Source organism: Mytilus edulis, chromosome 1 (assembly GCF_963676685.1).
Source record: "Mytilus edulis chromosome 1, xbMytEdul2.2, whole genome shotgun sequence".
Taxonomy (NCBI): domain Eukaryota; kingdom Metazoa; phylum Mollusca; class Bivalvia; order Mytilida; family Mytilidae; genus Mytilus; species Mytilus edulis.
This window is the reverse complement of record NC_092344.1, coordinates 5,712,578-5,729,785: the sequence shown is the minus strand read 5'-3', so window position 1 is coordinate 5,729,785 and position 17,208 is coordinate 5,712,578. Positions and strand designations below refer to the sequence as shown.

Here is a 17,208-nt window from a genome sequence, read left to right as displayed (position 1 = left end):
ATCTTCTTTGTAATTTAAGCTGAGGATAACAAGATATGTCTTGAATGTTATCTGAATAGGAATAAATCTGTCCAATTTTCAAACAGAATTATATCATATGACAAAAAAATATAAACAACAAACAATTTTGCTACTGTTTTCAATCCAGATCCCTGGAACTTCACAAAATATTACTCACAAGTTGGAGCTGTGCACCTGGTACAATAGATTTTGAGGAATTTAGGGAATTTAGTCATTTTTTATCAAAGTAAAAGAAGAATGTGTCCCCTGTACACAGATGCCCCAATCGCACTATCATTTGCTATGTTCAGTGGACCGTGAAATTGGGGTTTAACTCTAATTTGGCATTAAAATTAAAAAGATCATATTATAAGGAACATGTGTAATAAGTTTCAAGTTGATTGAACTTCAACTTCATCAAAAACTACCTTGACAAAAAACTTTAACCTGAAGCGGGACAGACGGACGGATGAACAGATGTACAGACCAGAAAACATACAGTATGTCAACTTTAAAAACATGCCAGGTCCACTGGAAGACTACTGGAAATGTTTATGGTGGTACACAGATTGAGTTCTTGTTTCTCAAACTCTTTTTATGTACTGATGCATTATGTTCAGAAAGGAGGAATTTACTAAGAGAAGAATAAGAAATCTAATGATTACCGGTAAACTCATTTCTTCAAGATTGTTATATTTTTTTATGTTTTTTGAGTGGTGCAAGTTTGGTAAAATGATGCAAATTATAATAATTAGTGAGTATTTGAGTGGTGAGATTTGGAAGTGGGTCGAGTTGTCTCTAATGCAAGACAAATTGAATACAAAACCATTTCTGCCTGCCTTCAAAACTTAGACGGTAAGGAACCAGCTACAAAACTTTATTTTTGGATTATTTTATTAAATGACAATTTGACAGTAATTTAATAGTACATGTATTGATATGCAGGCCAACTGTATTTGGTATTAGAATGATTATAAACTGTACATGTAGTGTTCATCTGACCATGAACTTATTTCCATGATTCATTGGTTAACTTTTAAGTTTATTGGTAACACTCTTTTCTCAGATATTTGAAGCAAGAGATCAACCAATTGATGACTTAAGGTATACAGATCTATTCAGCAGGGTTCATGACATTTTACCTTATTTTTGCAACTGTTTAAGTCTTTGATCCATTTTGTTATCAGCCAACAAGACAAACTTTGGAAATATGATGTTCTATAGCACCTTCATTATTAGCCATGCCAACAAAACAAAGTTTCATGATAAACAAGAGTACACATGCTTAAATGTCTAGCCTACTCCAGGGACTTGATTTTATGTTGACAGTCCTAATATGAATATAAAGCTTTATTACAAGTATCAAATTAATGTTGAAAATCCAGGAAATATATGTGAACCTTACAATCATTCCATACACCAAATATAGTTGACCTATTGCTATTAGTCTCTTGTAAACAAACTTAAACAAGAATCCTTACCATTAACCTCATGAAAATGAGGTTAAGGTCAGGAGAACCATGCCAGATATACATGTACACCATACAATCAATCTATGCAATAAATAGTAGTTGACCTATAGCTTAGAGCAAGGATTTGTATACAAATCCTTGCTTAGAGTATGTAATTAACAAACTGAACATTGACCAATAAACAATGAAAATGAGGTCAAGGTCATATGATACCTGCAAGACACATATACACCTTATAATCATTCCATACACCAAATATAGTTGACCTATTGCATATAGTGTGAGAAAAATATATTAAAACATTAGATTTAACACTGAACCATGAAGAGTGAAAATGAGGTCAAGGCCAAATATAACTTGCCAGACTGACATGTACATGATAAAATATTTTCCTACACCAAATATAGTTGACCTTTTGCATATAGTATAAGAAATAAAGACCAAAACACAAAAGCTGAACTTTAACCACTTTCCTACTCAGCTGTCTCATTCCATATTTTTCGCCAAGCATGTTTAGCATGAATAAACGTCATGCCCTTTTTTCACTTCTTTGGATGACGCCATTGTCTCAAAAATGCCCTTTATAGAAGCCTTTTCAAAAATAAAATTTCATAATTTCACGTCTTTGGCATTATCGGTAAAATTGTTACCCAATTGTGTAACACTGGAATTAACTGACAATGGGATAAAGTTAAATACCTTTCCTTTGGCAGTTTTATCACCTCTGCCCATGTGTACTCAGTGTTGTTTGTATATGATTAATTGTAAATGTCTTTGCTATGTTATATACTCGCCAATAGGGGGCAAATAAATTATATATTCCATACACCAAATATAGTAGACCTATTGCTTATAGAATCTGAGATATGGAATTGACCACGAAAACTTAACCTTGTTCACTGATCCATGAAATGAGGTCAAGGTCAGATTAAAACTGTCTGACAGACATGAGGACCTTAAAGGTTACACACATACTGAATATAGTTATCCTATTACTCATAATAAAAGAGAAATTATCATTACGAAATATCTTAACTTTTTTCCAAGTAGTCATTGAACCCCATGAAAATGAGTTCAAGGCCAATGACCATATGACAGACTGAAGCTTTATAACATGAGGCATCTATATACAAAGAATGCAGCATTAAGGTCTTCCATCTTTTGAAATATAAAGCTTGAAAGTAGTTAGTTAACGCTGCCATGGCCCCTGGATCTCTTTCCCTATGTCGAGGTTTTTGCGACAGAAGTTGCATGCTCGATAAAATATGCCATTTTCCAATTTATAAAGGGGCCTAATTCGAGAACAAGACGTGACTCGCTGCCCAAACTCTTAACTCTGTCTCTCAGTCTTACTTCTTCGCATTGGGTATAGGTTTCATTAAATTTACAATCTTCAGTTAAGAGTGAGAAAACAAAAATGGAATGAATGTGAAGAAAACGGACAAAAAGAAGGACTGTCAAGGGTAAAACATAATGCCCCTGTTTATGATGGGACATAAAAATCAGACACTAAAATTCACATATTTGGTTTTCATTTTAATTGCACAAAAGACATGGTAACACATAATAAATATGGCATAATGAACAATGGCATGCCAATGAAGTCTGATTAATGACAAATGTAAATAATTGTTTTATAGAGATTTTCTATAGAGATGGCATACATGTATTTTAATCTTAAATGCTAAATGTCTGCAATTTCAAAAATTTCTAACATTTGAAACTTTTCTTACAAAAAAATCCAATAACATATTGTATAAATATTGTGATGAATCTATGAACTATATGTGAACCAATAACATAGGTACTATATCTAATTATACAAGTCAGATTACAGGTGACAAGAGAATTTGTCACTGAAAAGGGGGGGGGGGGGGTGGCAGACCTAGATTAAGGGAGATAACTCTTTAATTTAGCAATAGGTCTGCAAGCATTCAAGTACAACAAAATTATAAATTATTGATGGTTCTTCAAACAAGATGGAGCTTCACAGCTACAATCTCATTAAAGAAAGAGCCTTGATGTGAAACATCCTGGAGACCATTGATAATCTGTTATCACTATTTTGGTAGAAACTTTCAATGATGTAGACATCTGACATTAAACATTCTCTTTCTATTGACTGAGAAGAAAATATATCAATCAAGAAGCTTGATATAAAAAAATGTCAAAAATTTTTCTAAAGAGTTATGTCCCTTATTCTCAGTCTACCTCCCTCAATATAAAGTTGAACTATATTTTGATAAAAGTACTAACACATATATACAATAAACCAATCGAATGTTCAATAGTCATACTAAAAAAAAAGTATTTCAATTCATTCTTAATGCAAGTTTTACACATCACAAACTACTAAATTAAGGCCAAGAGAATTTACCTACAATGTGAATAGAGACTACAGTAAGAAAATATTTATACTAATAATAAGAATACAAAATGAAACAACAGTTGATGATAACAAACGTAACAGTTTCTTCACTTCTTCTTGCCACCGCTTGTTCCGGGAGAATTCCTGGGTGAAGTCTTGGAGGTCTGGAGTGGTTGATCATCATCACTACTATCAGAGTCCTAGGTACAATGTACAATTAGTCATAATACTGAAAATATACCATGCATATACCATCATTAGTATCGTGCATATAAGCCAAGCAGATAAATAATACTACTCTAAAATATTGTTATTATGGGTACTCTGTACTACTTTAATAAATATAATGATTATAATGGTGCATGTATAAAGCAGTATATATATATAACCCTTCCACAGATACCTCGTCCATTTATGTAGAAGTCATTCCTTGGCATACTATGTCATGTTATGTTCATATATACAAAATGGATAACACCACTTAGGTATCGTATTAGAAGCGGTAACAATGAACAATATTATTACTTGAACTTCTACATAGCATTGTTAACAAGTCAGGATTCAGGTTTTCTTGAAAAATGGGATAAATAGCATTCCAAATATCAAAGATCTTTTATTAAAAAGAATATCTGAACAAATTAAAAATTCCAGTCACTGATGTATGGCAGAAGGGACAACCCTTCTATACTGGTTGAAGGCAAAAGGTACAGATACTGAAAACAAATGTAAACACTACTCTAAAGAGCTCAATCCTCCATGGAAAAATTCTCAAGGGTTCCGCGGAACCCAGTGTCTCGCCTACTGTTGCTGTTAATCGCAGTCTCAACAAAAAGGAGGGGAAAAAAATATTCCTTCTGATACTATCTTTTGATTGTAAGAAGCTAATTTAAATCTGTCCATTTATAAGTTAAATACAGAAAAAATGGATTATTTTTTTTTTTACAAATTTACTTCTGGATACTATTTTATGATCAAAAACAAGCTTCTGTCAAAGTTTGGTACAAATCCAGGATAGTTTAAGAAAATTATTAAAATTCTAAAAACATGACAGAATGAATATAATGGCAGAAAAACTAAGTCCATTTATAAGTAAAATAAGGAAAAAATATGATTTTTTTTTAATTTACTTCTGGATACAATCTTATGATCATAAACAAGCTTCTGTCCAAGTTTGGTACAAATCAAGAATAGTTTAATAAAGTTTTTAAAATTTAAAAAACTTTAGCCACAGAGTGAATATTTGTGGACGCCTCCGCTGTCGTCCCGGAATGTAGGATCACTATGTCTCGCTTTTTTCAACAAAAGTCGAAGGCTTGACAATAAAACTAATGAAAAAAATAATTTATATGTAAAACTTTAAACTCAGTGGAACAGGACTTGAACTAATATGGCATATGTTTTGGTTAGGTATAATACAGTTACACCCTACAGTTTATCTTGTTATTTCAAATCATGTTCTTTTTTTTTTTAATTATAAAGGAGTAGGGGCAATAAGGCCCTTATTTGGCCCAAAAATTACTGCAAATTTGAAAGTTATCATACATATTTTTTAATTACTGTACAATATCTATGGTACAAGGCATTCAGGAAAACAAAACAATTTTGGACATTGAACAAGTTATCATGGCAACAAATTATGACTTAATTTGCATATTTTGTAAAATTTCGTGATTTTCTTTGTTTTTCATCAAATTTTTAAGTATAAATTAGATTGAACCAGGTGCTCCGCAGGGCGCAGCTTTATATGACCGCAGAGGTCGAACCCTGAACAGTTAGGGCAAGTATGGACAAAACATTCAAGCCTGATACAGCTCTGAATTTGGATTGTGATCAAATTTTTGACATTACATGGTTTTTTTTTTACACAAAACAAATGTCAAGATTTTACAAATCAATTAAAGATTTCTTCTTCAAACTTTTTAAATCTAAAATTAAATAGTTGACACAGCATAGGTTTCTGACACAGAATGAATGTGGTCTAATGAACTTAAAAGTTTTTTTTTGCCTTTGAGCAATTCACTATGCTGTTGAATATTAATCCCCTCAAAAAAATGTTTGAAGAAATTTTCTTTTTATTTATGAAATCTGAAATGAGAAAAATTAAAACCCCCCCCCCCCTTTTTTTTCACATCCCCGTTTCCCTTTTTCCAAAACTGATATCAATTCAAATTTCTAATGGAGTTTGCAACAATAACTACTCTTTTAAATATATCATAAAATATTAAAATGTAAAATAAAGTGCTTGTTATCACTGAATGGTAAAGATTGGTTGGTAGTAAAAGTGAATATACATTGTTTATTGTATAAAACAATAAAAAAAACTTCATCAGCAACATTTTATATTGGCAAATTTCCTGAAGTTATTTACATAAAGTTATTGGCAAATAAAAATAGAAAATGACATCATAGTCATGTCTGGCAAATGTCCAACATACATTATCTAAAAACATTTTAGATAAGATAAGAAAAAAAAGCTTCATCAGCAACATTTTATATTGGCAAATTTCCAATGAAGTTATTTACATAAAGTTATTGGCAAATAAAAATAGAAAATGACATCATAGTCATGTCTGGCAAATTTCCAACATATATTATCAACTACTATTCTATACAAAGAAAGATAACTCCAATTGAAAATTAATTGCTATTGCACAATATTGTGCAATTAGATATTTCTTGCTATTGTGCAATACTGTGCAATTGAAAATTTCTTGCTATTGCACAATACTTGATATGGAATCCTGATTTGGACCAACTTGAAAACTGGGCCCATAATAAAAATCAAAGTACATATTTAGATAAAGCATATCAAATAAGCCCAAGAATTTAATTTTTGTTAAAATCAAACTTAGTTTAATTTTGGACCCTTTGGACCTTAATGTAGACCAATTTGAAAACTGGACCAAAAATTAAGAATCTACATACACAGTTAGATTTGGCATATCAAAGAACCCATTTATTCAATTTTTGATGAAATCAAACAAAGTTTAATTCTGGACCCTTTGGACCTTAATGTAGACCAATTTGAAAACGGGACCAAAAAATTAAGAATCTACATACATAGTTAGATTCGGCATATCAAAGAACCCCAATTATTCAATTTTTGATGAAATCACACAAAGTTCAATTTTGGACCCTTTGGGCCCCTTATTCCTAAACTGTTAGGACCAAAACTCCCAAAATCAAACCCAACCTTCCTTTTATGGTCATAAACCTTGTGTTTAAATTTCATAGATTTCTATTTACTTATACTAAAGTTATGGTGCAAAAACAAAAAATAATGCTTATTTGGGCCCCTTTTTGGCCCCTAATTCATAAACTGTTGTGACCTCAACTCCAAAAATCAATCCCAACCTTCCTTTTGTGGTCATAAACCTTGTGTTAAAATTTCATTGATTTCTATTTACTTATACTAAAGTTATTGTGCGAAAACCAAGAATAATGCTTATTTGGGCCCTTTTTTGGCCCTTAATTCCTAAACTGTTGGAACCAAAACTCCTAAAATCAATCCCAACCTTCCTTTTGTGGTCATAAACCTTGTGTCTAAATTTCATAGATTTCTATTCACTTAAACTAAAGTTATAGAGCGAAAACCAAGAAAATGCTTATTTGGGCCCTTTTTGGCCCCTAATTCCTAAAATGTTGGGACCAAAACTCCCAAAATCAATCCCAACCTTCCTTTTGTGGTCATAAACCTTGTGTTAAAATTTCATTGATTTCTATTCACTTTTACGAAAACTAAAAGAATTCGGACGACGACGCCAACGTGATAGCAATATACGACCAAAAAATTAAAATTTTTGCGGTCGTATAAAAAGTATGTGCGCACCCAAGAAACAACTTTATATTAATTGAGATTTTGTCAAAAGTTATAATAAAGCGTCTGTTAAACTATTTTGTTGTTTCTTGGCTGCGCAAGATGTTTCCACAACAGAATTAAAGATAGAAAACTGCATAAATTCTGTTTTTTTCATCATTTTTGTGAAAACAGTACATATTATGACGTAATTGTGACGTCATCACATAACAATCTTAATGTTTTTCATTGATATTTCTTGACCCTATGCATTTCTAAACATTATGTGCCAATTTGAGAAAGTTATCAAACATTTTATTTTCTTGGGCCAAAACCAGGCCTTAATGCCCCTACTCCTTTCTAACATTCATCACCAATCCAAGGAGTACTTGTAAAAAAAAAAAATATTTTTTGTGACTAGTGAACATTATATGTTTAACATTTCATGCACATTGAAAGAAGAAAACATTTTTAAAGAAACTTAACAATTCATAAGAATGGAAAATAAAATCAGTTAGTATTGTACATGTAATGTATGTAAGTAAAATGTGTGCTTTCATGCTTGACTAGCTTTATATATACTAATATGCCAGTGTTAATATATTTGTTAATGCATAAATTTTAATAAACTGGCCATTTTATATTCAGAACTTGACATATCTGATATTGCTGTCATCTAGTTTTTATCAGATACTTCAGAATACGAAAAGATAATAAAATGTTCCACACATGTTTTAACTGTCCAAGGGCACTAACTCCACTTTTCTTTCTTTTTTTTTTTTGGGGGGGGGGGGTCTTTTAAATTTTTTCATGCAACAACTGTGGGTGTGAGGTTGCTTCATTGCCATTTCTATAACATTATAATTTCCTCTGTGCATAACTTGCGTAAAATAGTTAATTAGTGTAGATAATTGAACTCTTCCAAGATGTTGTCATTAACCAAGTGGATATAAATTTCATAAAAACTGACTTTAAATGTTGGCATTTCATTTCAAAAGGACATAAACTCAAAAAGTTGATCAATGATTGTATAAGTTATCATCATCATAGAAAGAACATTAAACAAACTAATGTTTATACCTCCTCTTCTTCGTCGTCATCATCACTTATCATTGGTTTCTGAATCCTAGTTTTCCTTTTCCTTGTACTTGTACGTTCTTTTTCTGGGGCCTACAATAACATTCACCTTTTTATGTAGACATAATGAACACAACAATATTTTAAGGGGAAAATCAGATGTTTTTAATAATTTAACTATATTTTTTTCTCACCAAATGCATAAAATTGTATATAATTCTTTCGTAGTATTTGTTAGTGTAAACATCAGTTAAAGAAATCATTATACATAACATTAATCAGTGACTTCATCAAAGTTGTATAATTAACTTAATATTATAAATTTAGAATTATTGAGATGTTTTATTAATGCAAAAAAATACCACAGTATAATGTTTGCAATAATAAAAACTTGCATTTATAATTTCAATGGGGATGTTTCTTCATAAAATTTTGAAATCCCACGAGTAAAGATATCCCAATGAGGTAAAGGATTTCAGTTCACAATAATTAATACATACATTAATTTCTGACTGTACAATATTAGACATAATCAGCTGTTGAATAGGAATACTAACATAATCAAAATGTTTCACCCTTGTAATTATCACCACAGCAGACAAATAAACAGCTGTGCCATGAGCGCATGATACGCCCCTCGTCTTGTGTGTAAGTTTTATGCAATAATCATCAATAGTTTCTGAGATACAGTGCGACATGTGAAAAATATGAGAAAAAAAAACCTTTTTTAACAAACAAAATCGATAACCCCTCCCCCTTTTTTACAAAATATTCAATACCTCAAAAATAAAATTTTCAATCATCACCAAAAAGTAAACAGATCTTAGATTAGCGTCATTTTCAAGTTACAGTGCGACATGTTTACGCCAAACAGACGGACACCGGACATTTGTATACCATAATACGTTCTGTCAAAATTTTGATTGGCGTATATAAAGTAATCTATTAAACCTTACCTTTTTACTTGGTGTTTTTGATTTTGAGGCTGTAATTAAAGAAAACACATAAAATAAATATATAAATATATATTTTTGTTATACTTTGTATTTCAATATTGTAATAATGACTTTTTAAAGGTTTTACTTATTATTCACTGTAAGAATTATAATTTATTGTAAATACAAAATCATGTTTCTTTTCTTAACAAGATTAATTATTCTCTTTCTTACAACACTTAAAACTAGCTCCAATGGTTATTGACCCTGTTTTGTACTAACATAGACATGCTGAGCCAGATTTTAAACATAATAGTTCATAAGTCCGGGAGAAGCGATTTCACACTACCAGAACACATTTTTCAGCAGACTCTGAGCAGACCAATGGCTATTTGTCTCATTGGCACTCATAGATTGATATTATCTCATTGGCACTCATAGATGGCTATTTGTCTCATTGACACTCATAGATGGATGTTTGTTTCATTGGCACTCATACCACATCTTCTTTATTTAAAAACACAATTTTGTACCTTTATCTTCATCATCTTCTTCCTCTCCATCTTCATTCTCTGTTTCTTCATCACTACTACTACCATCTGAGTCTCCTAATCCATTACCCATCTCTTTCTCTACTCTCTGTCGGGCATTGGTAAACACAGACTGTAGTACTATAGAATCTTCATGGATCTACAAGTTATACACAAATATATGTAAAATACTTTAAATATATGCATCAACTAAAAAATACAATCAATGCTTGGAGATGAACAATAATTTATATATGTCAGACCATAAACAACCTGTATACATAAAATGTCTTTCCTAGCTCTTGCACCAATATAAATGGTTCCTGTATACATAATATGTCTTTCCTAGCTCTTGCACCAATAGAAATGGTTCCTGTATACATAATATGTCTTTCCTAGCTCTTGCACCAATAGAAATGGTTCCTGTATACATAATATGTCTTTCCTAGCTCTTGCACCAATAGAAATGGTTCCTGTATACATAATATGTCTTTCCTAGCTCTTGTACCAATAGAAATGGTTCCTGTATATATAATATGTCTTTCCTAGCTCTTGCACCAATAGGAATGGTTCCTGTATACATAATATGTCTTTCCTAGCTCTTGCACCAATAGAAATGGTTCCTGTATACATAATATGTCTTTCCTAGCTCTTGCACCAATAGAAATGGTTCCTGTATACATAATATGTCTTTCCTAGCTCTTGCACCAATAGAAATGGTTCCTGTATACATAATATGTCTTTCCTAGCTCTTGTACCAATAGAAATGGTTCCTGTATATATAATATGTCTTTCCTAGCTCTTGTACCAATAGAAATGGTTCCTGTATATATAATATGTCTTTCCTAGCTCTTGCACCAATAGAAATGGTTCCTGTATACATAGTATGTCTTTCCTAGCCCTTGCACCAATAGAAATGGTTCCTGTATACATAATATGACTTTCCTAGCCCTTGCACCAATAGAAATGGTTCCTGTATACATAATATGTCTTTCCTAGCTCTTGCACCAATAGAAATGGTTCCTGTATACATAATATGTCTTTCCTAGCTCTTGCACCAATAGAAATGGTTCCTGTATATAAAATATGTCTTTCCTAGCTCTTGCACCAATAGAAATGGTTCCTGTATACATAATATGTCTTTCCTAGCTCTTGCACCAATAGAAATGGTTCCTGTATACATAATATGACTTTCCTAGCCCTTGCACCAATAGAAATGGTTCCTGTATACATAATATGTCTTTCCTAGCCCTTGCACCAATAGAAATGGTTCCTGTATACATAATATGACTTTCCTAGCCCTTGCACCAATAGAAATGGTTCCTGTATACATAATATGACTTTCCTAGCTCTTGCACCAATAGAAATGGTTCCTGTATACATAATATGTCTTTCCTAGCTCTTGCACCAATAGAAATGGTTCCTGTATACATAATATGTCTTTCCTAGCTCTTGCACCAATAGAAATGGTACCTGTATACATAATATGTCTTTCCTAGCTCTTGCACAAATTGAAATGGTTCCTGTATACATAATATGTCTTTCCTAGCTCTTGCACCAATAGAAATGGTTCCTGTATACATAATATGTCTTTCCTAGCCCTTGCACCAATAGAAATGGTTCCTGTATACATAATATGTCTTTCCTAGCTCTTGCACCAATAGAAATGGTTCCTGTATACATAATATGTCTTTCCTAGCTCTTGCACCAATAGAAATGGTACCTGTATACATAATATGTCTTTCCTAGCTCTTGCACAAATTGAAATGGTTCCTGTATACATAATATGTCTTTCCTAGCTCTTGCACCAATAGAAATGGTTCCTGTATACATAATATGTCTTTCCTAGCCCTTGCACCAATAGAAATGGTTCCTGTATACATAATATGTCTTTCCTAGCTCTTGTACCAATAGAAATGGTTCCTGTATACATAATATGTCTTTCCTAGCTCTTGCACCAATAGAAATGGTTCCTGTATACATAATATGTCTTTCCTAGCCCTTGCACCAACAGAAATGGTTCCTGTATACATAATATGTCTTTCCTAGCTCTTGCACCAATAGAAATGGTTCCTGTATACATAATATGTCTTTCCTAGCTCTTGCACCAATAGAAATGGTACCATTATAAAATAGTAAACACTGTCACATAATCATTACCTATGAATACCTTGTATCCTATTCTACAACATTCTTCAGGGACAAGACACATATATTTTTTTTTGTTTAAAAATCTCCAAAAAAATAAAATAAGCAAACATTTGAAATATTGTCCCAGTTGATACTTAGCTGGATGCTCATTAACCAATCAAATGGTCTTAAATAATATGAAAATTAAACTTAAGACAACACAATCAGTTTTGATGACTTACTGCAGATCCTTCAATGTTGTAAGACTGGGCATTCTCACACAGTAACATTACATCTTCCTCTAGGGCCTCCAGACTCCTGTATTTATGGTCTTTAATCTTGTTCTGCAAAATAAAATAAACATAATTAACCTATAATGGTTTACTTTTTAAATTGTTATTTGTATGGAGAGTTGTCTCATTGGCACTCACACCACATCTTCCTATATCTATAATAATACATTGATGGAGTAACTTCTTTTTATTTAAAACACACAAATACATTTTTTTTTCTTGAACTTTGCATTACACAAGTTGAATACCATAAATGATTTTAAGAAGAAGTAGGGTGTGTGTAAATGAGACAGCAACCCAATATCACACAAAGATTGCTTCAGAGTAGTCAGTTCTCTGCTACAGTAAAACCTGTATAAACCGGCCGGCTACGGGACTTTGAAAAAGAGCCGGTTTGGACAGTGAGCCGGTTTATTCAGGTTTCCGTTTTGACCGGAAGTTAATGACTTGTGAAGTCCGATATTTTGCATGTTAACGTTCTCTCTGTCATATTGTAAATTATATCTGATAAATTAAAATACTTTCACTTCGTTTTTCATTGTTTGCATTTGCATCATAATACTCGCGTTGTTTGGATTGTGAGACGAGAATTTCGATTTTCTTCCATGATCGTTAATTTGAAACGTTTGAATTCCACGGCCGATTAAAAAGCCAGAATATTATCAAACATAATTTCATCACTATCGAAACGTTGTCGTACAGTGTACAATATCAATTGATCGTTGCCATCCGGGTGTTTTTCATTATCAAGGTCATGTGTTTAGGGGTTCACAACAGGGAACCCAGGATTTCGAAATCACGATGTAAATTTCTTACTCCGCGATTTTTTAAATTTGTTCATCCAAGTTACAACGCAAGTTCAATGCGAGATATATTCGATTTGACTTTTCGTTTAATTGACACGTTTTTAATGTTTTAATAAATAATACAGCTCACTCCTGTACGATTGTCAGTTCACAGTTTAACACCTGACTAATTGATTATCCTGAAAAGCCATATTGTATAAATAGATATGTTTTGATTGCATATCGATTTTTAAATTAAATGGACAAACCGGTTTTGACAGGTCATAATTAATGTAATTAAGAGTATTGGGACTGCATAATTAGACCGGAATTCGGAATACACAGAGTCTGGTTTACAAAGGGTATTTTAACAAACATTTTGAAGGGAAAAAAATGGGACTTTCATTTTCGGCTGGAATGGACAGGAAACCGGTTTATTCAGGGTCCGGTTTAATCAGGTTTGACTGTACTATACTTTTTAAATTGTTTTTCCATTGTTTTGCACTTCATGTATACCATGTCACAGACCACAGATATAATATCAATGATTAGTTTACATCAGCACATGTATACCATGTCACAGACCACAGATATAATATCAATGATTAGTTTACATCAGCACATGTATACCATGTCACAGACCACAGATATAATATCAATGATTAGTTTACATCAGCACATGTATACCATGTCACAGACCACAGATATAATATCAATGATTAGTTTACATCAGCACATGTATACCATGTCACAGACCACAGATATAATATCAATGATTAGTTTACATCAGCACACTTGGAATCGTCACAGACCACAGATATAATATCAATTATTAGTTTACATCAGCACACATTAGAATCTACTAACACTTTTCATAGTATTTATAATATTTAGTTTTTACTGACAATTGTAACAATTCCTTACCTTGACCTTTTTAAAATCAATTGGTCTGTCAATCAACTCATAATACTCTGGATAAAGTTTCTTGGAAGGTACATTTATAAACTCTGTACTCAGAACTCTGTTGTCACTGTTCAAAAAAAAACATAATAATAAGAAATATTGAAAAACTTCTTGAAACCGCCCAGCCTTTGGACCACATAAAATGGCCGGTTACTGTAAAGTTCTTTTGTTATGTTAAAATATGAAGAATACTTCAATAACTTGTTTCCCAATCCACTATAAATAAATATGTTTCAACTAAAACTTCATTTATGGTCATAATTTGAAATTTCAGGAAGCTCTGATTTGTATTTCCCTGACAAAATGTTGTTGAAATTTTATGAGACTGAAAAACAGACATGGGTAAACAGTTTATCCCCCTTTCACAGCAGAAGTATAATAAATATGTATAAAAGATAAAATTTACCTGTCTTTATATCTAAGGACAATAGACATGATTTTCTTCATGATTTTAGTAAGTTTAGGTGGGTTTGGTGGTTGTTTCTCTACAGGGGGTCTTCCTCTACGTTTCTTTGGTTTGTCTGAACCACCCTTTGGTTCTTTCTCCTTGTGTTCTTTCTCTGCCTTCCTCTTCTTTGGGGGTTTCTTAATCACCTTTTGTTGTTCTTCAACTTCATCCAAATTACCATCCTCAATGGCCTAAATTTAAAATTAAAACTTTTATAACAGTAAGGAGAGATACGATTATGGAAATGTAGTAATGATTATTTAATGCAAGTAATTTCATCTGACAGTAAACATACTTTTTTTAATATTTAATGAAAATCATGCATTTTTTTCTGAAAACAATTTTATCACCTTTCAAATATGTTATTTTCTACCATCTTACTCTCATTCTCACTACTTATGAAGAAAAAAATAAAGAAAGAAAAATAACTGAAATCATCTAAAAACTGATCAAACTCCTCCTTATACATGTTATAGGAATGAAAAAAATAAATTTGAATGCTTAAGGTGGTACCTAACACTACAGGGAGATAACTCTGTAAAGTCAGCTAAACGTTTTAATTACGTTGTGTTGTAAAAGGAATATTAAGCTTCTCAATGATCAAAATTGGTGTTTGTCAAATTGCTATATAACCAGTGTATTTTTTCTGACAAAACGGTTGGTTCAAAAATTTTGAAATTTTTATATTTATTAAAGTCTCAAAGTAAATACTTTGACAAAATTTTATAGAAATTAAACGAGCCAAATTAATTTTAGTGAAAGTGTTGGGTACCATCTTAAATTGAGTTAAAATTAGATTTATAAATGTAACTTTATCCACTGTTTTTCTGTTCGAATTAGAATTAGATTTATAAATGTACCTTTATCCACTGTTTTTCTGTGAGAGTTAGAATTAGATTTATAAATGTACCTTTATCCACTGTTTTTCTGTGAGAGAATCTGTATAATCGACTTCCTTCCTCTGTCTGGATCCTTTACCATAAATCTCATTCTCATCCTCAAACGTTAGTCTGTCAACCTATAATACACAAACATACAGAGATATTCTTCTCTCTCTAATAATTAATATATACAAATATACAGGTTTAATCATTATTATGTTCATTCATATGTCTTCAAGTTTGCAATAGGTTTATATTTTCAAGATATTACTATTTAGGACTTGAGCGTCGAAATGTGCACCAGGTGCTGAAAATTTGTACCGTCAATGTTATCATAATACACCTCAATAAAATTTCAAAAAGAAGCATTCAATTCTTCAATGAAAACCAAAATGATGCTTCTGATTCATAAAAAAAATAGTTTAATGAATACCTCATTTTCATCTTTCAGAATCCAGTCTGGAAGTTCGTCGTCCTCCATTAGCCTTGGTTTCCTGTTAGGATTCTTTGCTTCCTCTCTCCTTCGGTCTATATCCATTTGCTAAAACAAAAAACAATTGAACCCTCTTAGGATTTTTCCACATTATTAAATACATTCATATTTCATATTGCCTAAATTTCAATGAATGTATATATTTGTCTCCACCTTTTTAATTTTAGTATCAAATATTTTTGAAATGATCAGGTTCGACCAATATTATTTGTATTTTTCTAAGAATATTTTTTATATAACTTCTAGCCACCATTTAAGTTTATATATTTGATCTTGTACATATCTTCTTTATCATTCATATCTATTATCAAAACTATATTTTTATTCACTTCTAGCTTTCATATACAGTGTAACCTGTTTAATCAGACATCTGAGTATTCCAACATCCTGCTTTAACCGACACATTATCATGATCCTAAAATATGCCTATCCTTGCAGAAAAAACCTGTGTATTCAGACATTTTTTCTGGTCTGCCAGTGTGTCGGATTACAAAGGTTACCCTGTAAATGTACTCACTTGAAACATCTCAAATTCTTCTTCACTTCTGGCCATCATCTGGTTGACTGTTTCATCATCAGGAACCTCATCCTCTTCCTGTAAAACAGTTGGTAAATTGTACATTCATCTCAATATCTCTCAAAACTGTGAATTCATTATTAATCATTCGATACCAATATCAGTAGCTTTTGTAGATACAGGCGAAAAATGAAATAAAATGTTCGACGAATAACAAATTTTCAATAGGCTTGTATGTAGAATTCTACTAATCCACGAACATGAAGGTTTTCCTTGATCCATGAAAATTAGTACACACAAAAATAAATGGATCAACAGTATATTCTAAAGTTTAATTGGTCTGGGTTGAAAAAGAGTCGATAACACAAAATTGGTAGTTCTGTTTTTGTAAATTTTTGCTGACTTATGTTTTTAAGTGAAGAAAATAGGGAAGAAATTCCTCAAACAATTCCATAATAGCAGGTACACAATTTTAAAATGTTAATATATTAGTCTTAAGTTTCAGGGATTTTGAATTGAA

At 31.7% G+C, this 17,208-nt stretch overlaps 1 protein-coding gene across 2 annotated transcripts in view; it reads right to left on the bottom strand.

Moving 5' to 3' along the window:
• Positions 1-2,995: 2,995 nt before the first annotated feature.
• LOC139510133 (probable global transcription activator SNF2L2) overlaps positions 2,996-17,208 on the bottom strand; it is a 53,683-nt gene continuing 39,470 nt past the window's right edge. Inside the window, exons 25-34 of one of the 2 annotated variants that reach the window (XM_071296458.1) lie at positions 16,689-16,766; positions 16,112-16,219; positions 15,708-15,815; positions 14,756-14,988; positions 14,311-14,416; positions 12,551-12,652; positions 10,182-10,338; positions 9,670-9,698; positions 8,717-8,806; positions 2,996-4,069 (exon numbers count right to left, since the gene is read on the bottom strand). In XM_071296458.1, the coding sequence (XP_071152559.1) occupies positions 4,058-4,069; positions 8,717-8,806; positions 9,670-9,698; positions 10,182-10,338; positions 12,551-12,652; positions 14,311-14,416; positions 14,756-14,988; positions 15,708-15,815; positions 16,112-16,219; positions 16,689-16,766 (1,023 nt within the window). In that variant the 3' untranslated portion in view covers positions 2,996-4,057. The remainder of the gene's footprint in view (positions 4,070-8,716; positions 8,807-9,669; positions 9,699-10,181; positions 10,339-12,550; positions 12,653-14,310; positions 14,417-14,755; positions 14,989-15,707; positions 15,816-16,111; positions 16,220-16,688; positions 16,767-17,208) is intronic. The other variant, XM_071296449.1, reaches the window with a different exon arrangement.